We start from the raw sequence: 25,323 nt of genomic DNA, 5'->3' as shown, positions 1-25,323 counted from the left end.
CACAAACGTGTGCACATACACACACACGGCCAAGCTGTCAAGCTGTTACAGTATTTACAAACAGCCCCACAAAGACGATTTGATTTATATTTTCTATTCTAAAAGCATAGTGCATACTTTTTATTATTTAATGAATCAATCAATATATTATTAGTAGTAGTAGTATTTGATTAAATCATGTATTTAATCAAATGCAAGCAGAACTCATACTCATATAATAAATCAAAAACAAAAAAGAAGGCGGCACCACAAAATAATAATGAGAGTAGAGGGTAAAAACAATATAGTAGTAAAAATAATCAGATAACAACATGTTTCCGGTTGAATGTTGAGGCGGGACATAATGGCGGCAGAGGCTGTTCAAAATGTGTTGCATTTTAATATTTAATATTAAAATAAAAAATGTCAGATTCTTCAGCCACTGGAAGGCAACCATGGTGTCTTAGGAAAAGGAAACAGGATTTTCACTGCTCTGTCACTTTGAAAGTTGTGAAGTTGCAGGTTTTGTATGATGGGAGGGGTGTGTGTGTGTGTGTGTGTATGTGGGAGGGGGGGGGCGCACATCTTCATATCATCCTATCACAAATATCCACGCATTTATGCATCTATATGTATCTATAGATACATATAATAAACTATTGAGAAATAACACACTGCATGTTCCATTGTCTGACCTTTCCCTTCTCATTTATTGCCATGCATGTTTTGATTGATGTAGTGGCGATTAATTCATGCACGCATCTTGAGTGAGCATGACTGAGTCAGCACACACACACACACACGCACACACACACGCACACACACATACACATATTGTCATACTATATAATGAGTAGTGAAGTGATTCCAAAATTTGTTGTTGTTGTTCTTTTCTGGATTTGGTCTCTTTCAGTTGGCTGCAGATGAATAAACAAGCCAAAATATCTCTGCACCAATCACCAAATACCCCCCACCCCCCAACACACACACACGGACACGGACACACACACACACACTGAGTCACTTTTTTCTGCCTCAGTACACATTCTGGAAGGCCGCCTCCTCATTCTGTCAGTATGAATCAGGAGAGCGCGCACATACATGCGCACACACACATAAACGCTGCGATGATGTAGCCCATGGTCTGATCTCATCCCTCTTTTCAAAGCGTTATTTACTATCGGCCTTTAATCTGCAGTGCTTTAAGTAGCATGAGGATTTCTCCCAGGAAAGACCTACCAGACACAGGGGTGTTTAGAACAGCAAATGGAGAAACTTGAATATATTATAAGTTTCCTCCGCTGATGTATGAGATGGCAGAAGTCTTTGGATGTAGCTCAGTGCGATAAGTAGATGCTCCTGGCCCTCTCACTCTGAAGTGTTTCCATGTTATTGTTGTCAGTAGTGTGAACCTATAAGATAAGCAGCTAGTTGGATGTACTTTAGACACATACAATGCTACATACATGCTATGATGCAATGGCAAAAGACTTCCAACAGCTGGGCAGGACTTGCTCCTTCATAAGCCCCTCCTTACAGCACTGGCAGTGGAGAGGGAGTCGAACCAGGGTCTGCAAGTCCTCATGTTCTCAGACGAGAACCTGGTGTCACACCACCAGGTCCCCTTCGCACTCACAGCTCTTCTCTGAGCGCTTTCAAGTCTTTCCTCTGGCTGTCGCCTTTCAAAAGTGACTGATTCAGACTTGAACCCACAACCTCAAAACTGCAGTGCAGCAGTCCTGTGCTTTAAACCACTGGGTCATACTGCTTCACACAGCTTTTCAATCTTGACTTAGGATGTTGGCTTTCAAAATTCACTAACTTAGGCTTGAACCCACCAATCAAAACCTTTGCATAGGCATCTAACTCTACAAGCCACTGGGTCACTGGGGGGAGGTTCTCAGCTTTTCAATCAGAGCTTTTCAATCTTTCTTTGGGATGTTGGCTTTCAAAATTCACCAACTTTCCTGGGCTTGATCCAACAACCTCAGAATCTGGGCAATGTGGATGTCATGCACTTCAAGATTCACCCCCTCTGAGACTATAGGCCTAAGCAGGTTGTCTTGGGTCCTCCTTATTTTTGTTGTTTGTGTGATGCCATCAGCTTAGCCTAGATGGTGAGAATGATTGTAAAGTTTGAATGTACAATTGATATACTTGGGTTTGATACCTTTTTTGATACGTTTGATACAGTTTCACAGACAAAACAGGTGGCGAGCTTGAAACTAGCATTAAGCTAGTTTTTGCTTATTTCTATATATATTGACCAGAGTTGCTTCTTTACCATTCAAGTTTGCCAGTTAGCTAACTTGCGCTGGTTCTTTGGATCCACCCACTGAGGTTTAACTCAACCAATTATTTGGTTGATTATTTCTGCATCCAAAGTAGCTCTGCCTCCGAGAAATGCTAGTATAACTAAAACATTTTAACATTGTTCATTCAGTTGTATTCTAGTTGGTGGACAACCTCCACTCCACTCCACTCCAGCCGTAAGGTAAAAGGTTATCCTCTGTCCACCACAATTGGTGGTGGACAGAGCAGCGAGGAGCAACACTGTAATGCAGTGATGAGGGGTCGACTCATACCACAATATGCCAAGACTAATTAATAGTCCGATCAACAACCCAACAATAAGTTGTGTATTCAACTCAAGCTACTGATCACATTCCAACACCCTTGGGATCTTTCAGTTGCTGACAGAAAAGAACATGAAGCAAATCACCCAGGTCTGGAGTTCTCACAGTGTGGCAGCTGTCAACTTTGACATTTCCACTGTTGAGTCAAAGGGCTACTTAATAGGTGAGCAATTCAGGATAAAATTAGCCCTGTCTGGTTAAGTAAACCACACAGAAAGAGGCTTTTGAGAAATCCAGGCACACATTTTCTTAATTTTCACACCGAGTAAAAGATTCTTGCCTTTTATATATACCTCCCACTGGAAACATGCAAATATGTGTCTCAATTGTATCAAGTGAGAGAACTTTCCTCCTCAAGTGTGGGAAAATGACTCTTATCAATCTTATCAATGGTAGGAGGAGGGGAAGGATAGACATTGATGGGAAGAAGAAGAGAGGTTCAGTAGAAGTGAGATCAGTCGCACAAGGACAGAGCTGATGTTCTTTGAATACTCAGTCACATATTTCTGCTTAAGCTCTCTTGACAGTGGCAAGCTCTCTCATCGTATCATTCTTATTATCTTCAATCTTCTTTGTGAAAACCCTTGTTTGAGAGAGAGTTCTTCAGTTCGTTTGCCATTCATATAATGCAAGTCTCCCAGTTCTTCCCCCAACCGCCTTTACTGAGATCTTTAATCTTCAGCTGGCAGATCTGGTCCAACAGATCCAGTGTCCTTTGTACTGGAAAGACGGACTGAATTCTTCTTTTCTTGTCTTATTCTGGCAAGGCAGAAGCATGGCATGATTGACTGCAGAAAGCTTTTGGGTTGACCGTGTAAATCATGAATTCCTAACAATGCCTCCATCATGATATAAACTACATTATGAACTTAGAGGTTGTCTTGAGCTTTTTGACAAAACCTTCACTGCAGAAACAAGACCTTTATAATATTTGCGAATGCATCTACAGTGCATGTATTTAGAGTATTCTGCTGTCTGCTGTGTGTTTGGCCTGCTGTTGCTGTTTGCCTGTCTTCTTGTCCGCTGTTTGTCTTGTTATGGGTTCTTATGATGACATGTATCTACCAAGTGCGACAGATGTTGATGACAACAACCGAGAAGTACCAGAAGTCACGCATATACTGTCCGTGATATGAGACCGTTCGCCTGTAATGAACATGTTGTGCCATGTTGTTTTGTCTTTTTCTATTAGTCCATCTGTCAAGTCTGTCCAAGACATGGCAAAGTACAAAAACTGCCTCATAGACCTCTTTAAGATTTGTCCCGCATGCATAAGATCTTGTGTGGTAAAAATGCACACAAAAGGTACACTCCGGTCAGTGGACCAGATATGCACCCAGCAGACCTGCATGTACACCAGGTAGTGGAAAGTCAGCCGCTTATAGACAGCGCTCCTGCAGACTCTGTCAGCTCTGTGCGTGAAGACCATGCCAAGAACAATCAAGACACACGTACGAGTCTACATTCTACCTGCCATCTTCCATAAGAGCGATCAGGCGAGCCTTCCTCTGGACCTGAAGAACACTTGGCCAAGTTCGGCTTGTATTCAGTGATGGACCTTGAGTTTTTGTGAACTTATGTAATTAGAATGACATATTTTCTGTTGCTCACAAGTACTGCATGGTGGCTCCCAACATTTTTCTGTCTCTAGTGATCCAAATCTGAATCTGCTCGTTTCAGGAAGCAACTCGACCTTGCTGTGGCCTTCTAAAGGAGAGTGGCAGGTAAGACATTCTCTTTTCACATTATAATCCGTGTTACGTCTGCTACAGGGACATTTGATTGACTCATAAGAACTGCTGTAGATGAAACATGTTTTGTTAGTATCAGCTTCACGTCGTTTTTCAGTGGGGTTCTTTGTGTTTGTATGATAGTTGTAAACATCTTGCATTTCTCCCTGTTAAAACTGAAATAAAGGTATATCTTTGTTCCATAGGACCATGAAGAACATGATGACCACACTGGTTTACTCCTGGTAAACTGGTTTACTGGGTCACTTGCAGTGAGGAGCTGTTCCAGCAAAATGTCATCTATTGCATGCTGTGTTCTCTCTCTCAGGTTCATAACTGCTCACCTTGTTCCAGCTACCAATGATGATACTGAAGCTCCTGTGCCATAAGTTTAAGGCTAAACATATCATTTGTATTTACACATGTACTGTGAGTTAATATGGTCCTCTCTTTGTTGGTATCATTATGTGAATCTCAACCTTATCAACAGATGGCATTTGGTTTCCATGTCTCTTCAGTCTCACAGTACTCTGTGGTCAGGCTGTATTGTGCTGTCTTCACTTTGGATTTTGATGCTTAGAGAACTTTATGAAGATCCTCAAGTGCTTTTGTGATGGTCAATCCTATCAATGTTGCTATTCATTAGATTTACCTGTCATGGTTGTATTGCCTGTACACAGTTTTCTTCAGATAATGCTGCTAACGTTTTAGACAACACATGGGCACTGCCTCCAGGTAAGGTTTTATGTTTTATATAAAATGGAGGTTTCATAAAGGGCTTTTTGCATTGTGACTGACTTATTTAAATGTGGTCAATTTATCTAAATCATTTACCAAGTTAAATTCTCAAGACCTAAGACAGGACCAGCAGAGTGAAATCAGAGAACTTTTAGCTCTGATCTGTGGCAAACTATGACTGAAATGACACATTACATAACATACCAATCGGTATACAGCACCATATACATCATTTAATTCTGTAAGGTATATGTGTGTGTGTGTGTGTGTGTGTGTGTGTGTGTGCGTGCGTGCGTGCGTGCGTGCGTGCGTGCGTGCGTGCGTGCGTGCGTGCGTGCGTGCGTGCGTGCGTGCGTGTGTGTGTTAAAGATGTGAGTATTGTTTGACTGGGTTGGCTCTCACTTCAGTCAGGTACATTTAATTAACTGTCACATCATTAACACATCCATCTATTCACACTGCCTCTAATCTCAGGGTGAGACTGAGAAAGAGAGAGAGGCAATGAGACAGTTGTAAGGGGGAGGGGGAAGGAGGAACCTTATGTGGTGTGTTTGGCAGTTTATATGTGTGTGTTTGCATGAAAATATGTGAGTGGCAGAGAGCAAGAATCAGTCAGAAATGAGTTTGTGTGTGTATCCACGTGAATGAAAGAGAGAAAAAGACAAAAAATGACATTTTATTTTATTTTTTATTTGTCATCTTATAATTCAGTAGGTTAACCTACATATATAGATGTATCACACACATCCTTGTAAAAAAAAAAATATTCACACATGTATAAACACACTGAAGGGAGGAGCCACAGCATGTCTGTAGACCTGTCACCATGACGCCCACACACACACTTACACACACGCAGAGATATGGAGTGAAGATATGGGTGAGCACGTAACACCCCGGCAAACCCATATAGATACACACAGCGAATGAGGAAGCAATGGTGTGTGTGTGTATGTATTTATGCATGTGTGCATAGCAAATGGAGAGGAAAGCTGGCTGCACATACAGTACAACCATCCCCACCCCCCCCTTTTCTCTTCTTTTCTTCCCTCCTCCATCCTCTTCCCCTTCTTCATCCACTCTTCCCCTCACTTTCCCCCCCTTCAGCTAAGCTCCTGATGCCTGCCAGGGTGAAACTACAGTACTAATCTGAATAAAAAGAATGAATGCAAAACTGATTATAGAGAATGGATTGCAATGGCTTGCGACTGAATGAAATGGTGAGTGGGCCAGTGATTCCCCAGTCTATTTTTAGAGCAGTAGTGTAAAAGTTAATTTTGGTTCAGTTTCCATTTACGTTTATTTCCACCAGTTGTAGTGCTAAAATGTTCTTTGGTAACACTTTAATTGATGTGGTGCTCATAAGGCATCATAAGCACATTATAAGCATGATAATTATTATAATCAGGATATCATTTAACACAATATGGAAAAAATTGAAGGGGTTGAATACTGTATGGGGCAGCTGTCCAGTTAATGACATGATGTTAAATTGAATGTACTTTTCTGTCCTTTTTCGGACAATTATATTGTAGAAAAGTTTATCTACCGGTATGCATCTAATGGACTTATCAGCTTGTAATGCATTGCAATGCACAGATTGGAGTTTTAGTTAGACATTATAGACGTTTCTCAGAGAGAGCTGCTCTGGAGGCAGAAATAATCTCATCGAGTTAAACCTCAGTGGGCTAACTGGTAGCTAACTGGTAAACTTGGACAGCAAAGAAGGAACTCTGGTCAAAATACAACACAGCAATGACTTATTTTTTCCATTAATTCATGATGATGGCATGATTTCTAGTTTGAACTTGGAAGGTCAGCAGCTAGCTAACTAGCTTACCTAAATAGCTATAGTCTAGTATGGCTAGTTTGAGCTTGGAAGGTCAGCTAGCTAACTAGCTAACCTAGATAACTTAATATGGCTAGTGTGCATTTTTTGGCTAGTTTGCTAGGTTTCATAATATTAGCTACCTCTCTTGTACTTGTACTGTATGGTAGGTATTGAAAAAAAAATAGCTCTTAATGTTGCACACATATCATAAAACAAAGGCAAACATTTCTCCTTTTCATCCATTTTTATTTCATTTTAATCTGAGCCTAGATGGCCATTGGGCTGAAGCCCAATAGCTGTATCGTGAAGTTGCAGCACCGCCTCGTGTCATGCGTGACTGATGTGGCTTGTTCAATTCATTAAAACGGCAGCAATTGAGCAGCAGCTGCTTGCTTCCAGGACGAAGCCGTTACACTTGCGGTGTGGTTTCAGGGTTAGCCAGAACAACTTTGGCTTTGCCCATTGAGGTTTAACTCAGCCAATTGTCCTCTCAAGTGCTGTGTGTTGTTGCGGATTTTGGGGCTTTTATCCAGATTTTGTTTTTTCAGCCTATGGCAAAAATGAATGGGATTTTTAGATCCCGTTTGCCAATCATTCTTTTCATAAAATGGGTGAAATAATGTCAGTAGAAATAATAAATGACGAAGTTATTACATATTTTAACGCATTACTGAGTTTTTAAAAAAAGATTTTGCTAGCAACCACGGTGCGGATGTTGCGTTATCCTCACTTCACAAAGCCACGAAATGCTGGAATGGCTAGTGGGTTGTATGGCTAGTGATTTTTTTTTTTCACTGCAGCTATAAAACCCATCAGAATCCACCACAACAAATAAAGAAACTGACACTAGAGGAACCCTAGAAAGAAAAGCGTTGGACATAGTTGAAGGCAATCACTATACACCCCTATTCATTTTCACATTAGACTGAAAGGGGGCGAAATATGGAATGCCTTACTGACACACACTTGAGAGGACAATTTGTATAACTAAATATCCAGGCTGTTTACAATGCACTTCAAACAAAGTGTTAATTGTTCTTTTTTAAATACTTTCATGTGAAAAAAGTGTTTCATGAGACAAAATTCTTAATATTGGCCTCATTTTTATTTGTGTTTGGGGTGGCAAATTTCACATTTGGGTGTCACAGGGGTGTCTGTCTGTGGTGGCCCATCTATGCTTAATGAATACTGGGGAAACATCGCCGTGTACACCAAGCATGTGTAGTACTAGTGCATATGCTCTTATCTATAGAATAATCATATATTTGATTAAATAAGCAGAATACAAACCAGTCTATTTTTCAAGTACTATATATTATTAACCTTTCCACTTACCAATTACATGGGATTGTATTGATTTTGTTATGGATTAAGATTACTATGCTCTTACACTAATACACATATATATGACTCTGTAATGCACCGATAAGGTATATATCAAAAATGCTGTACAAAAAACAGACATGATGTACAGGAAATTAGTCAGGAAAGACACTCCTTACTGCATACAAGTAAACAAAAAATACAAAAGAGGCACTTAAGAATATCACACGCACGCACGCACATACACATACACTATAATTTTGATACTTGAGCCCATGTTATCACACAATTCACCTGAAAAGTTCATTTTACAATTATCTCAGATAAACTTGGCTGGGGAGCAACATGGAGACCTCATCGGCTAACGATAAGCCTGGCCTCGGCCAATAGGAAGAACAGCTGTCAAGCAACCAAAGAGTCTAAAATCCCCATCAGTATGGTTCACCGCTATGTCTTACACTTACACCCTGCATGGCTTATATTTTCATAGAAAACTTACCCAAAGAACATCTATTGCAACCAGGAACACAATTGTCAAGGTTTGAAATTATACAGAACTTTGGAAAGCACACTTTTTTTTTTGCTACCTAAGAGATACAGGAGCTCAGCAAAACTGCCTGGATACAGATGTCATGGGGATAAAATCACTGTGCAGCGCTTGTGAAAAAGTAAGCATAAGAATATTACTCATCAATCTGGTCAATATTTTGGGTCTTTTTTCAATGGAATTAACACACATTTTCCCATTTGCATCTCTTGGACTGACTGAATGTGTGGACCCACATACAAGCCGGTCTACGATGAAGCCTGTATGCTACAATTGAATGGTCAAAATACTTCAGATATTTGTTATTCCCTAATGGTCACAGCTGCAGGTTTTACACCTTAAAATAGCTCTAGAACGTACCTCAAAATTTTGTGTATGGCTGAGGAACCAAATTTATACCTAGAAGCATAGAATTATCAGTCCCAGAGGGATGGAGTTAATCACAGTAACACCATCTATGTGTAGCTTGGTTGATCAGAGTGCATTTGTCATCATGCCATTGTAAAACTGTGTTTAACATGAAATCATTAGTCAAAAAAAATGACAAGATGAAACAATATGTGCCCAAACAATCACGTTCATGAGATGGCAAGTTCCTGACAAATGTAACACCGCAGCTTTAAGACTGTAAAATGTTACATGTAGATTAGACTCTAGATCAGTGATCCATAGAAACCAACAGCGCTTTTTAACAGGAAGACACAGATTGTCAAAAAAGTGCAACACACCACACATCACCCGTCTGATCACATTGTTTCATTCACAGTTCACGTCCAATCAACTTGTGCGGTTCGGTATAGAGGGCTTTCAGGTGACATAACACAGCCTCTGACGGCCATGTTGGAGGTCCTCAGGTCTTGGGCAGCAATAGCTGTGAACAACATGGTTGCATTTCTAAACGTGCAACTAGCTGTCTCAACAGTATTGTGTGGTTTTTGACTGGGAACTGATCATTTCACCACTGATACATCTGATCAATTTTGTGTTTAGATAATGTTAATTTGTCAGCTAGCAAACTATGGTATTTAGTAGACACTAGCGATAGTAGTGGCTAGTTGCATGCTAACATTAGTTGCTCTGCTAAATTAACCTGCTGGCTAGTTAGCTAGCTAACAAAACCAAAAACCAGACTGTTCAGGTTAACTGAGCTGACTCTTCTCATGCTACAGCTGCAGTAAAGACTAGGGCTAAAGACAAGACAGTTACTGTGTCACAGTAACCTACATTTGGAAACAAATCTACCTCATCACACTAGTCGCTTTGCCTTATAACATTGCTGAATTGATACACCCACACCACAGCAAGCTTTTCAGATATGTCTCTCTTCTAGACCTCTTGTCATACATTTAGACATGATTTGCACACAGCCAATTTTCCAACGGACCTCCACGATGGAGCCAGTCGTGGTTGATAGGAGAGTGGTGATGTCACTGAAAAGCCTCTATACTCTTAACTAATTGTGGGGCTTATAGATACTGAGTAACTAACAAATTGTTCTTGGCTCTACAGTTCTGTACAATTTCCAAAGAGGGACCGGCTGCCATCAACTTGTGGACGGAGTGAAAATGCAGAGTAGATAAACACTGGATTGTGCCAGCTGCTACCAGAGGTCAACTACAAAACACAGATTTCAAGTCGATCTCAAAAAATATGGTTTGAGAGTATTGCTACAACAAAACGACCCTACCCCCAACCTACCAACCCACTCCTTTTAATCTCCCCATCCGCTTTTTCACATTATAGACATGATAGTGCCTGTACAAAGTTAGCCCAGATAAGTCCGGCTTCTTGCCCAGTGGAGCTGCAGCTACAACAGAATCTGTGTAAGCAGATTGTTTCACAAAACCGCCCATCACTGTGGCTCCATGACAAGCGAATGAGCAAACACCAAGTGGTTCTCAACTGTTTTTGCATCTGGACCTAAATTTTGCATCTGCCACGAAGCTACAACCCATTACATTAAATAAGACAAGCTTCTGTCCAAGTTGTTTTTATGTGTCCATAGCCCTGTCGAAATGCCTTGTAACCCTAACCCTAACCCCAGGCAAGTATTGTTAAGCTTAGCTCAGCATATGACACCCAACCCCACCCCATTCCCACTCCATATTCCACATTAGGGTTAGACCGATATATTGGCAAACTGATATTGTGTTGTCCACCTCCGACATGATGGATATGATGCAGTGTGTTGGATTTCACATTTACTGTAGAATTGATCAATACTGCACTGTCTGTTTGTGGGAAGCCCTTTACCTGAAGTGATTTTAATGAGAGAATTTGATTCCACATGAATTATATTTTTCATTATTATTACCTAGTATTTGAGTGTACCATGGTCTTAATGCTGTTTCAGAGGCTTTTCGACCCTGCCAAGAATCTGGCAGAAACAATGAATGCTTGTAACTTTTTGGATTTTTTGCCACAAAAATGGTCAAAACCCATATCGGTCGAACCCTCTTCCGCACACTGGCTGCCTACAAAGGAACCATCTCGTTGTACTCGTTCCTCTCCCCCCTCGCTCCTGCCATCATCAGAGCTCCCTCCAATCCGGCGATCTTGGAGCTGAGCCCTGCGCAGCCTTTCGCCCCTCCGCCCGCCAGGTCCTGGCACGTCATGACCTCGTGAGAAGAAACGATCATCCCGGCACTTGTGGAAACGGCGCTCTCCTCCCCCTTCCTCTGCTGCTCCGGCGTCGGCGCCGGCGCTCTGATGCCGCTGCTCCCGGCACCTCCGTTACCTCCAGACCCACCTCCGCCGCCGCCTCCAGCCCCGCGCCTCTTGGGCGGCGGACCCCAGAGGAAGGCGTGAGCCGGCCGGTAATATTGGCGGGCGTAGCGGAGCAGGCGTCTGCGGCTGGCCGGGAGGCGGATGGTGTACACGTAGTACTCCAGGGCACTGTGTTGCATGTTGGGAAGGGTGTTGTGGCACAGCGACTCCTCCAGGAGCAGCCGGACCAGCGGGGGCTTGTAGGCCTCGTAGCCGAGCTCGCCCAGCGACTTCAGGATGCGAGTGATGCGCAGGTAGTTGTGCTGGGACCTTCAGAGGTTCAAAAGAGAACTCGATGAAAATGAAGGTTTGCAATAGAATTGGGAGAGGGAGAGAAATCTGATAAAGACAAATCGCTACACTACGTTTATTTTTTTCAATTCTGAATCGATTCTGCAAATCCTGACCTAACCTTTGGTTTTTCGCTTCTGTTCCTGTAGTTGTGACTCTAACAATCATTTCACTGCAGTTTAGGTAAGAACAGAGACCTAAATTTCTCTCCTAAACCATATGAATAATGTGCAATCATATATCACAACACTAAAAAGATACACTGTGTAGTTTGTATCAATTCACTGCAAATGTAAGTCTCATATAATGTTGATACTGTGTGAAGTATCAAATCATATTGAATGATATCGTATTGTGACCCAAGTATTGCAATCAAATTGTATTATAAAGAATAGTTCCTGTTTTTTCCTAGGATTTTCTGATGGTTCTTTAGCCTGAGAGGAGTCTAGCATCCACAATGCACCAGATGCCAAAGCCGTTGTGCATGTTTGTTGGGACATTGAGAGCGGGGGAAAGGGAGAAAACTCCATTGAACATCTGTTTTACGATGAAAAATGTGTTGTTTTGCATGCGGCTGGGATAATGGCGACAATTAACTTCCAGGGAAAAGGTTTAGAAGGAGCGTCTGCCCCTCAGGAGGTATAGCACTTGTACTGGGACCTTGCTGGGTAGAAAGAGAAAAACGTATTCTAGTAAAGTATAAACCTGTTTTTTTGAAGTGTGGTATTCAGATGGTTCTTTGGTAGAAAAGAGCAACGACTTCTCTCAGGCCAAAGAACAAGCTGAATACCATGTGAAAGACAAAAACAAGAAAATCAGGAATTGCCCTTTAAGCATCTGTTTATCGACAGAACATGTGTCGCTTTACGTTTGGCTGGTGATACGGTGCCAATTAAGTCGCATGGGAGAGATTTAGACTAACTGCCTTGCTAAAGGGCGCAAAAGCAGTGATTGCCACTTAGGTGATAAAATCACTAAAATTTTGGCTGCAGTTTCATACCCCTGAGTTGCTGCAGCAGGTGTGTGTGTGTGTGTATGTGTGTGTGCACTTACTCGTTAAGGTGCTGGAAGCGCTCCTGCCAGTTGGGAGCTCGGGCGACGTTCCCGCTCTTATCCAGCAGCTTGATGCCATAGAAGTCCAACATGAGGGAGTAGGCCGCCACGAATCTCCGCTTGGCTTCCCGAGTGCTTTGGAATTCCTAGTGGGATTCAACACACAGCTGAATGGAAACCCAGAAAGGTACAAGACCCTTTTTACCCCTGGTGCATATGCATCCTGGGTGATCAGATTGTTATTGGGTAGAGGAAAAACGCATGAAATCTGGGTGCAAATGAACCCAACAAGCTGATACTTGTTGATCAGTTTTTTCTTGACTGCGAAGATTTACACTATCTTTAAAAATGTACAAATATCCCTTTTAAAAGGTATGTTTTGATTAATTGGTTGACAGGAGGATGTACACTATCACTTAACACTAGTAAACAGAAATGAACTTTAACGCATGGATGCAATGAGGAAGTGCAGGCAAATCAAATAGGTGGCAGGCAGCTCAGATAGTAACATACTTGTATAGAATGGGTTGTCATGGTACTGGTGGATGGGGAATAAGTGAGACGAGGTGTTTACTCTCAATTTTAAAGGGCAGAAATGTTACGGGAAGAAGTGACATGTGCAGAAATATGCATTTTGGAGACACCATTACTGTCAGGTGTAAATGTAATCCAGCTAAATCGTATCTAGACACAATCTATGTTAATTCCAGGTTGAAAGGAGGACAAAGACAAGCAGAGGAGACAAGAACTTCTGAGGGATTTTGAGTGTGTGACAGTGTGTGTGCCTTACTTTGATCTCGTCCTGAGTCAGTTCTTGTGCGTAGAAGTTGAGCCCTTGTTCTCTTAATGGGAATAGCCTGCCACACACACACACACACACACACACACACATACACACCATGTAAGTGCAAAAAAATCCTCTCCATCTCTCTGCTTAGCTCTTATTCTGTTTCTTTTCCCAGCACTAAAGCGAAATGTCTATAATGTAAATGTAAAATGTAAATTATATAGTCTCCAACTGGATGGATGGATGGATAGATAGATAGATAGATAGATAGATAGATAGATAGATAGATAGATAGATAACATTCTTGACACCCATTATTTGTATGTGAATGATTATGTATGGAAATTAAAAAGGTGTATTTGTAAAAATATAAATGAATAGCTAATGCAAAAATACAGTTTGACATGTCAATGAATGTGGCTTGTGTCATAGTTAACCATACAGTGAACCAGAGGAGTTAGTGCACACACATTCAGTTATACACAGTGTATAGAAATGAGAACAGATAGATGAAACGTCTCACCACTGAATGTAGGTGTGATTGTGCTCCAGTTTGTCATAGTCGCCTCTCCACTTTGTCAGAATCTCCTCTATATAGATACCTGAGGAAAGACAGGCCAATTAGCTGCCACACACATCTCTAATGTGTGTGTGTGTGTGTGTGTGTGTGTGTGTGTGCGTGTGTGTGGGTGAATATAGGAAAGTAAGGCTGTATTCACATGTGAAAGTTGAGAGCCATTGTTTCTATAATACTGTTTAATTGTTCTCTGTGTGCCTGTGTGCCTGTGTGGTGTGTGTGTGTGTGTGTGTGTGTGTGTGTGTGTGTGTGTGTGAGCGAGAGAGAGAGAGAGAGAGAGCATGTTTAAACACGGGATCAGTCCACTAATCCGCTAGTCTCTCCCAGACAAACATGACCTTTAGCCAATCAAAACTCACTAAGCCCAAAAACCAACAAGGTCGGCATACATAGTGAGAGTGAGTGAGAGTGTGTGTGTGTGTGTGTGTGTGTGCACCCACTCACCATCTGGCACTAGAGGGATCTTGTTCAGGTAGAAGCGCAGGTTACGGTACTCGGGCTGCCGGGACTCTTTGTAGTTCTACACACACACACACATATACACACACACACACACACACACAGATCACAGAGATCACACTGCGTGCCTAAATGTCCATATGTGAGAGAACGAGTGTGTGTGAGAAAGAGAAACTGTGTGTGTATGTGCATACATTACATATCTGTCAGTGGCAGCACAGAGGCAGAGAGCGAGATCATCTTTGTGTTTCAGATTCTGTGTGTGTGTGTGTGTGTGTGTGTGTGTGTGTGTGTGTGTGTGTCGTGTGTGTGTGTGTGTGTGTGTGTGTGTGTGTGTGTGTGTACCGGGTAGCTGTGACGGTATTTGTAGAGATCCCTGGCAGCGTAGAAACTCCTCTTCATCTTCGGAGCAGACTCTGGAGATCCACTCAGCTGAGAGGGAAGAAAGAAAGAAAGAAAGAAAGAAAGAAAGAAGCTTGACTCAAACGCATTTGGACCCCCGTTTGTTGTGAAAACACTTCAAACTCAGTCTTAATGCAGTCCTGACACAAAAACAGCCAGAGTTAACAGATGCGACGGAGCGCTCATCTGCCATTCAGCTGAATTAAAAGCACCAACTCTGCTTTTAAGGTCGGGGGCCGTCACCATCCATTTCTCTCTAAAAAAAAAAAAAAGGAGGACAATTCACATCAGCACTGCCGCACAACAGCTACAAATGGATGTTAGAAACTAGATCTGATTCCCGGCAAAAATCTGGGTCATGCTACCTTCTGTGGGTCACTTAGAAAGGCATGCAGTGTTGCACTGGGCCTAATCCTGCTATATCTGGCCCTCTTTAGCTTCACATCTGTGTGCACACGTCTACACTCTTTCCTTTGGTAGTATTTTTTCCTTGACTAGGATTTTTACCAATTCCTGCAGTTTTACTACAAAAAGACTGAAAAATCTTTTCAGAAAATCCCTTGCAAAATCAAACATTTTTGGTCTGAGTAATCTCGCTGCGAAACCTAATAAAAAATAATCTGACATAGCCTGATATAGTTTGATATAGTTCTTAATAGTCTATAATAGCCTGACACAATTTGATGTAGCTTTTAATAGTCTGAAACAGCCTGAGGTAGTTTGATATAGTTTTTAATAGTCTGAAATAGACGCAATTCAGGTCAGTAGTCTTTGACCCTGATTTAAAAACTATTTTATTTCCTTGTAAACCAGTAGGCACTGGAATAGGCTATCACATGGGAAAGCAATATGGGGGGAAATAACTGGAAATAATAGACATTATAGCCTTAGTAAACTTCACCAAGTCCATAATGTGTTGACAGAACGTCACCCCAAACTCCTTTAAAAAAGAAAAGTCAATTTAATGTGGCCTTGGTTAGGCTACTGGCAATTCTATATAGACCTAGACTAAAAACATTTTTTTAATGGTTAGGAGGAACTTTTCAATTCGGTATACAAATAACCCACCAAGCAGCACCTCATTTTGATAAAATGTCAATACTTGGTTCACACTCGCTCACTCACTCGCTGCCGCCTACACAGTGTATTTTGGTGGAAGGAGATAGCAGGAAACAGGCGGACAAATAAAAGTTGACATTTTACTAAAGTTCTGCTTGGTGGATTATAGTTATGTATGCCGAATTGAAGCGTGGGTCTTAACAAACTTAGAAAATGCCATGAGTCACATCTTGTGGGTGTGTACCTTTGCCTATAACTAAAGCTACGTTAAATTGACAGATTTGGTAATTGGAGTTGGCGTGACGCTCTCTCCAAACAAGACAACGGCGTGTATCGGGGCTGCTCTTCCGGTTGCCCTTCCTGTGCTCTGGCCTTGTCAATGTTGTGCGCTGCTGGTGGCACATGTATTACCGCGTTGTGTCCCGGTGTCCCCCACCCACGCCACACACCCCACGGTGTCCCCATACGCATCACATCTCGGCCCTACGGTACCTGCGGGGACATGTCTCCGGGGTCGGCGGCGCTTCGGCCGCTCTCCGCCGGGCTGACGGACTCGGAGATGCCGCTGTCATCTTCGCCCGCCGGCTCGTCGCTCTCTGAGTCCGACCCCCACGTCGAGTCGCATTCCTCCACGGTGCTCGGCTCCTTGTAGCGCCAGCTGCCCATCAGATTTCCCATTTAAAACCACGCAACGCCGGGCCTCTTTTATTATCCTCTTCTTTCCACAGCGTACTACATCATTTTGCTCACAACACCGTTTTTCGGTTGACAGAGCGTCGGGCTCGGACTGCCCTCGGAGCTGAGCTTTTTAAATGGCAGAAAAGGGGGGAATTTCCAGCTCAGCGACGACGATGAGCGTGTCTGTATGAGGGGTGATTGATGCCACTGAGAGGCAGAAAGAGGAGAAGCAGGACTTCTGCCTAGTGTAAACTAAGCTATGCATTTACCTTGTTAATCTTGAACATTACATTACTTACATTAAGCCAGTATCCTAATCAGAAAATATGAAATATACAAAATAACACAAACTTGTGATTTTTATGCATGTATAAGCTATTATATAGGCTAGTGTTTGAAAGTAATACTGTATTTACTTGCTTAATTTAGCGGTGATTGATTGACTTAATTTGATTGTCATTGCCTTAATTTTATCCCTGAAATGTCTTTAATTTCTCCATTACATAAGCATTATCCATTAAAAATAACATAACTTTAAAAAAGTAAGCTTAGTATCATGGGTTTTTAAGGGATTTATTTATGGGTTGATTCATGGACACTAGTAATTAAGGGATTTTTCATGCCTTTTATGCATGTTTTACAGGGTTATTAATGAGTTATTAATGGAAAGTTCCTGTGTCCCTGAATTTTACATTAAATTAGAAAGTAAAAATTAAGGGGTGTTTAAGGTGGTTTTGATGGGGTTTCCTCCATTAAGAACTCCCTTAATTAATTTTATGGGGATTTTGCATGAATTAAGGGATGAATTAATGTAAATGTAAGGTTATTTTAAGGGACTACTGGTTCGTAGAGAAAGTGAGCATACAATAATTTGTCAATAACTGTACCTTTCTTTTTCCATATCGCATGCTTTCCAAAACCTTAATGTTTGTGCTACAGTCTTTTTTTCCCCTCTCAGAGTAGTGACAAACCAGTAGCTTACTTTCCACAATGTGATTGAGGACACTATTGCTTCTCCTCCTCCTGCTTCTCTGTGGCATTAATCACCTCCCATACAGGCAGTCCCAGTGACAACAGCATCAGGACCAGAGCTGCATCACGTGACACTGGGACTGGAGGAGGTTACAGTATCTCCCCTGAGATAATCAATGTCACACAAGGAACAAAGGGGAAAAGAGAATGGAAAGGGAACATGTATTTTTTAGATACACCACGCATGGGTAATCATTTCCAGGTATTAAGGCATTAACCAAACAGATGATATATGAGTAGCTGTCTTTTCCAACCAGTTTACTTATTTGCTTCTAGGCCAAAATACAGTAGTTCAGGCCATGGACATATTCATATATTATTACAAATTGTCAATGAAAAAAGACATGAAAGATGTTAAAAGTAGTGAATTACTTTTTTTCAGTTCCTTGCCTTTTGTTAGTAGTGTCTACTAGCCCTTTCTGTGGGATTTTTTTAGATATGATTCAGCTTTTCAGTTCCTACATCATGCGACAGAAAATATGACAGTTGTAGAACTTGTAATAATAACAATCAACATTCTGACCTTTACTTGGTGTGAAGAGATGGTGATTTCCTACTCCATTACTTCCCCTTGTTGCACAATGTACTTTGTCAACCTTTCCCCCATTCGAAAATTGGACTTTACATCTAATTAAATAAAATGGTTGGATTTTGTTACAATTTAGGCTAGGGTCCATTCATTTAAGAATAGAGTGTACAGTACTTGTCTTTCAGGTGACAAGGTCCAGGATAAAGAATACCATTAAATATAATGCTGTCAGCACTGATATTGGTCTTCGATTAAAAATTAGATCTGGTCCAATCAGTGTCACCCACCTCTGATATGAAGGATATGATGCAGTTTGTTTGATTACATATTTATTGTATAATTGATCAATAATACACTGGTTGTCTATGGGAAGTCCTTAACCTGCAACATTTTGATCAGATTCCAAGCAAGCATGAATTTAAATTAGATAAGCATTAGTATTAATATTGGTATTCATATTAGTGGCAGTATTAGTGGTAGTATTAGTATTAGTATCAGCATTAGTTTTAGTATTAGCATTAGTATTAGCATTAGTATTAGCATTAGTATTAGCATTAGTATTAGTATCATGATGGGTTTCAATTTAGAGTTTTAGTGTCTCATAGTCTAAATGCTGCTTTTTCGGGGGATGAAAATGGTAAATTTTAGAGTAACTGAATATCAGCGCAAATAATCGGCAGCTTCAATCCAAAGAACATCGGCCTTCAAAAACCCACGAGTCTAACCTTAGCATGCACTTGATTTGGCTCAGCCAGTAGAATGGCCACCCATCACGCTGGCAAGCACACGACTGTTGGTTTGGAAAGAGGAACCTGCAGTTCTTTCTAGCGTGAACGACACCTGTGACATTGGTGTCGTGACTCAGATTATAAGGTGCTTCCAGCCCTCCAGCTGGGGCTGCTGCTGCTGCAATGTGTGAATTGAGTGTAACAGAGTTGGAGAAGTCGGGGTAAAAATCACTCCTCTGGTAGGAAAGCGATTATATGTGGAAATCAAGCGCTTGCTTTTGGAGCAAAGTGGGGCCAGTGCTATCGACAGCAGGGCCTCTATCATGCTGGCAAGCACAGGAATGGAAGCTATGCTGTTTGCTATCACGAGCGACACCTGTAACACCAAGCCGCCTAATGAGAAACAATATGCAAACTAGGTAGAGAGCAAATCTCCACCAACGCTGAACAATTCTCCAGGTTGCAGGTTTTATGTTTATGCAGTTTATTGTTTGTGTTCCGGGTTTAAATTCATGACAAAATAGCACGAGTGCACCACTGTTTAGTAGCCGACTAGGAAGTCCAGGATGTCGGACTTTCCCACCAGCACATGCATGCATGCAGCATAATAGTTATGACGAAAAAACAATAATTACTAAATGGCGGAAATCCCAGATCCGGATCACCACCAAAATCTACTCAATCGAAAAACATAGGCCAAGGGCTATCTGTCCACTAAATTTCACCCAAAACCATTTGTAACTTTATGAGATATCTTGCTACCAAACAGACAGACAGGGGTCTGGGGTGGGTTTTGTTGGCGGAGGTAAACAGTGCCATCTTTGAAAGTTGATCTTTTCCTAATCTGAGGCTTGAGGAGCTGTAAAGGTACCAAGGATGTCAGCGTTTCATCAATAATTTGATCCATACAGCACAGCACAAAATAAATGGGGACAGTTCCGCACTGCCTCTTTGTTTACATACTCTTATCACTTTATTGCTCCAATATTGTGTCTGTCACCCAGGAGTTTGCTGCCAGAACACATTTTATTGCTTTCAGTCTGAACCTGTATACAATTACATATCACATATCTCGTATGCATTACTGGTGTGAGCACAACGCTTTCCTCAATGTAATCCACACCTATACAGTATAAACCTTTATTTAATCAGGCAGTGATGGCCTGACAAGAGGCCTCTTGATAGGGAATTGGGGATAGGGAAATCTAAGGAAAGGATGTGGGATTCAGGTGAAAAGAGGGTGAGAAAGTGATGGATTTGGGCGTCCTGCTATGCCTATATTCACCACCAAGGAGCAGTGTTTCCTATGTAATGCTGCCAGGCCATGTCGCGCTTTCTCTCACTTTCCGTGTGTGTGTGTGTGTGTGTGTGTGTGTGTGTGTGTAGGTATTTGTGCTAATGGGCAGATAGCCAGAGGAAGAGCAAGAGCAAGTGAAGGAGGTTGATAATGTATAGTGTTGACAGGTCAAAACAGCAAATATAAGAGGCACATGCAAGCACATGAACATTCACACGTGTGCAAACACACACACACACACACACACACACACACACACACACAAACACACACATATAATGTGGGGCTGGTTGGTGCTAAAGTACCAGCAAAGGAGCATCGTGCTGAGAAAAGGCTTCTAAGTGAAATGGGCAGCTCAATATTCTCTGCCTGCCTTGCAATTTGTGTGTGTGTGTGAGTGTGTGTGTGTGTGTGTTAAACGCTGTTATGGATGTGTCTCTGGGCAGGGACTGAGTTGGGTGTGCCAGTGGCGTAGACACTGCCATTAACAGCATGTTAATTACCTGGGCTGAATCCGAGGAGCCAAACATCAACCATCATGACCAAACCTGTGTGTGTGTGTGTGTGTGTGTGTGTCTGTGTGTATGTGTGTGTGTGTGTGAGATTGAAGGGTAAGCAGCTGTCTCTTTGTGAAGAGACGGGGCTGCTGTTCATGTCATAGCAGGATGGAGTGACAGTGAAAGGAGGAAGGAAGGAGAAATGGGAGGTACAGAAATAGACTGAATAGATTGATGCTAAGTACTAAGCGCTCATTACTGTTTTTATTTTTTGAATTTTGTCTTTATCTTTTGGTGCTCAGCGCTCGTTGCTGTGGTGTTTCTGCACTGCACTTCCCACAGATCACCTGTCAATCAAACAGTGTGGGCGGAGCTTGTATTTTCTGTTGATGCAGTTTGAGTTTCTCTTTTCTTTGTCTGTTCAGCCATGGCGGCTATCACTGCTCATGCTAACTACCCAGTTCTGCTTCTTTTTATTCCAAACAAACCGGAAACTAAACTAACTATTTATGCCCTTTTCATTTTTCGACTGCCTCAAAATGGAAGATGGAGCAGGATTATCACAATATAGGCGTAATAGAGATGAAAGTGCCGCTTTAACTCTATCCTATTACGAGAATACGATCCCTCGGCTAATTCAAGGGTGCCCTTTTGAATCGGTTCGATAGGTGCTGCCGGCGCCACCGTTTGTCATGCTGGCAGGAATAGAACCTGTGGGTTTGAGACTGGGGATTGACCCAGAGAGGAAGCTATAGTCCGTACTAGCATGAAGGACACCTATGACATTGGTGCCTGCTGATCCAGAGTACATGCTGAGTCCAGCTCTCCTGGCGGGGCCGGTGTTATGCGTGGAGTGAGCTTAGGGAGGGGATATGCTCCGATACAGTGTGTGCAGCATCGACGCTGTGCAGAAAGCTGGCAGTTTTTAAGTGGTAATCCAATCAAACAGTTTGTCTAGTACTTTTTCCTTGGATTTTCTGGTGATGAAGTTTGAGTTTCTGTAGGTCGCTGCTCATGCTACCTTGTTCTTCATTTACTTCAAACAAACCAGATTTTTCCCAGGAAAGAGCTACCAGACACCGGGTGTTTAGAACAGCAAATGTAAAAGCTTTCATGAACTGGATATAGGTTGAATCACTATTAACTGTGAGATACAGAGTAGCAAAATTGTTATTTACGTAAAAATATCAAAGCTTTTTCGCATTTCAGCCTTTACTTGATAGTTCACAGCGGAGAGAGAGAGAGAGGGGTGATGTGTGACAAGGATACTGGGCTGGATTTGGACACCCATTATTACTTTAACATTGCAAATATACATATCTCAGAGGCCATGACTGAAAACCTATTCAGAATAGTTACTGGTAAATTTACTAGCATGAAATGTCATGTTTTCAAATTGCATGGTGCTCGTTGGTGGATGAAGACGAATGAACGAACAGGCAAACCAGTCATAAAAGTTGAAGTTTCATTGCACTAATTGTTGCTTGGTGGATCATGTGTGTGCCGAATTTACCGCTGGACCCTAACGATTCAGAAAAGGTCTTAAGTCATACGCTGGAAACTATGGAAACAGATTTCGGTACTGGAGATTGACGTGAAATTCAACAGTGAGAAAGAGAGAATAGCACCTGCAACGGAGTTAAAGACGTTAAAGTAAAAGTCACTCCTCTGGTAGAAATACTGTTCTGTAGTGTGGCTATCTCATGCCAACAGGACCAGGACTGACGGGTTTGTGAATGACACCTGGACCATTAACATCACGCAGCGCCGCCGCAAATGAGCGTCGCAATCTGTGACCACTGTGTAAAGTCAATTAGGATTAACAATCAGCAATCAGCATAGATTATAGCTCATGGAGAATCACTATCTCACCGCTTCGGTAATTAGGACCTCTCGCTGATCTCCAGCTAATCTGCTTTGTGACTCTATGAGCGTGAAGCGGAGAAAGAGTATGGCGCTCCGTCAACTTTCTCTCAAGCTGACGAACTCGCCGTCAGAGGTTCGTCTCGACCCCCGGTTTGACGTCCTCTCCGAACGCGTCCGGCTTCACCTCAATTTTCTATTCCCCCGGAGCTTTTAAGTAGGCCTAGCGGCACGCTAGCAGCTAATCTCTCAGCCCGACAGTCTGGCTCATGGCTAACGACTAAGTGTCAGTGTAACAGATGAGGCTGTTGCCCACGCTGACCTGTTTACAGACACTAAAGGCTACGGGCGTGAATGCCGCCCGCGGTAATGCATTCACCCGTCGCACTGCGCTGGGTTTGCCCTGGCTGGTGGAGAATGAACACCAGACGCCAGCCACAAATGCGGGTACATCAATTCAATCAATCAATTCATCAAATCAATTAAATCAAATGTACATTACAAGTTAGGGGCACTAGAACAACTGGCATTCTTCAAATATGAGGTAGGAGGTCAATATACATCAGCATTTAGAATAGGAGATACTGAGACATTGACCTAAAAATCCTGTTTTGTTTTTACATCTCACGTGTTTGAGGGATTTCAAGTCATTACCAAAATCATACATGAAAGAAAGGAATGAGGATTAAGCATCTTTCCCATTAAACTTATATGATAATTCCCCATAAATATGTTAGGTGACAAACTGTCATCCAAGTAGAATCACATGCAAATCAGATATCATCAAGAAATCAGATTTGGATAGACACTCGATCCATGACTGACTGAAATAAAAGCAGGAAATAAAAACAGAAGTTCCAGTGATTCTACCTTAGAGGAACAAAAGGAACAGGATCAGATGAACTTCGATCTTTAATTCACTCTTTTTTTTTTACTGCACGCATGAACAAAAAGATGAAAAATAAAAACATTTCACCCATATTTTGATTTCTTTTCAGTTAGTTGTAGTTCAGTGAGGGATTGGAGGTAATGAAAGACTTCATTACCCAGAGATCCTATAAGGTGAAGCCAGTAAAGTAAATGTCTTTTTACTATCTGGAGGTGGTGAAGAGGTTCAGCCATCATTGGTGAGTCCAGCTTTCTCTGGACAGAGTGCTGTTTAGGAGACACTTTCAAATTACATTCTTAGATTTCGATTCGGGTCGTCCTGTGCGGAGAAGATTTCCCACCAGTGACGACACTGACACCAGAACTGAATTTGGGTAAATCGGGTGAATCTACAGCGTCTCAGTTAGTGGGGATGGGACATTCTTCTCTGTTGCAGCCCCACTTTACGATTTAGACTGATAAAACGGATGGATGTTAACATAAAAATCTTAGCCTAGTGCAGCTTTAACTATTGCACAGGGCAGCTAGAGCAATCATCTCATAACCAGAAGGTCACAGGTTTGATCTCGGCAACAGCCAAATGTGTCTATATGGAAACGGCAACACGCTGAACCGTGACACCTACTCGCTCCCTGCAAGTCCCTCCGGAGAAAAGCATCCGCCAAATGCCTCAGAATGTAAAAAAAAAAAAAAAAAAATCACACACCTCCGCTAACACTTTAAACACACACTCATTTACTCGCCCGCACACCGCGCCTACTTAGCATCGGACGCACGCGCGCCGCGTCGTTTTTTAACATCGACACTGTGTTTCTAAGGGGAAGGTCTCCTCTGTTATGCAAATTGGACCAGATATTGCCAGCGATTCAAGGTTAGCCAAACAGCAGTTTGTTTGGTTGCTGGGCACGCTCCAGAGAGTTCTCCCTGCGCCGGGCCGACAGCGCGCTGGCAGGCCTACAGCCGTCAATGTCATCTCACAGACAGCGCTAGGTACAGCATTTGTTTTGCAATCCGGTCCTTGTGTTGTGTACAATAAAAAGCCAGGCGGCGAGCCAGAGAATGCAGTTAAAGGCAAAAGAGTAGGGTGGGTATAGCTCCATGTGTGTGTGTGTGTGTGTGAGAGAGAAAGAGAAGAGAGGGAGATATTGCCGTCCTTACGTGCCGAGCTTAGATAAGTACACTTTAAAGGCGCTTGATAGACAATCTGTCAATGCCGATCGTCCGAATCGATGGCCTCGCTGCTGCAGATGGGCCCTTTTGGGATGAGTCTTAATTGACTGCCGTGTGTGTGTGTGTGTGTGTGTGTCCATTTTCCAAATCTCCCCACTGTACTGCTCTTCTCAAACAAATCAGCTTAGATTGCTTCAGTGCCTTCAGAAAGAGAGAAGACATAGAGAGTAATACCGAATGGAATAAAGGAAGGGGTTAAGAAAAGAGAGAGAAAGAGATGGAGAGAGAAAGTGAAACAGAGAAAGACAAGACAGAGAGAGAAAGAGAGGGAGAGGGAGAGAAATTGATAAACAGGGAAAGACAGCGAGAGGGAATCTTTACTTCATTTTGATCCAGTCGGTCTGGTAAGAAAAGGGGGCGCAAAAACTTCTTTTCAAAATTCCAGTCATTTCGCTGATTTGAT

General features: G+C 42.2%; 2 protein-coding genes across 2 annotated transcripts in view; both read right to left on the bottom strand.

Moving 5' to 3' along the window:
* Positions 1 to 25,323, bottom strand: part of sdhaf4 (succinate dehydrogenase complex assembly factor 4) — a 369,114-nt gene that overhangs the window by 73,019 nt on the left and 270,772 nt on the right. The gene's annotated exons all lie outside the window — the stretch shown is intronic.
* ogfrl1 (opioid growth factor receptor-like 1) lies at positions 10,934 to 16,919 on the bottom strand. The gene is made up of 7 exons (XM_071912641.2): positions 16,671 to 16,919; positions 15,063 to 15,149; positions 14,703 to 14,778; positions 14,205 to 14,283; positions 13,685 to 13,751; positions 12,895 to 13,040; positions 10,934 to 11,820 (listed from the first exon to the last, which is right to left on the bottom strand). The coding sequence occupies exons 1-7, from the start codon at positions 16,854 to 16,856 to the stop codon at positions 11,259 to 11,261; spliced, it is 1,203 nt and encodes a 400-aa protein (XP_071768742.1). The 5' UTR covers positions 16,857 to 16,919; the 3' UTR covers positions 10,934 to 11,258.

Source organism: Centroberyx gerrardi, chromosome 15, assembly GCF_048128805.1.
Source record: "Centroberyx gerrardi isolate f3 chromosome 15, fCenGer3.hap1.cur.20231027, whole genome shotgun sequence".
NCBI classification, from domain to species: Eukaryota; Metazoa; Chordata; class Actinopteri; order Beryciformes; family Berycidae; genus Centroberyx; species Centroberyx gerrardi.
The sequence above is the reverse complement of the archived record's forward strand: the minus strand, read 5'-3'. Positions and strand labels throughout refer to the sequence as shown.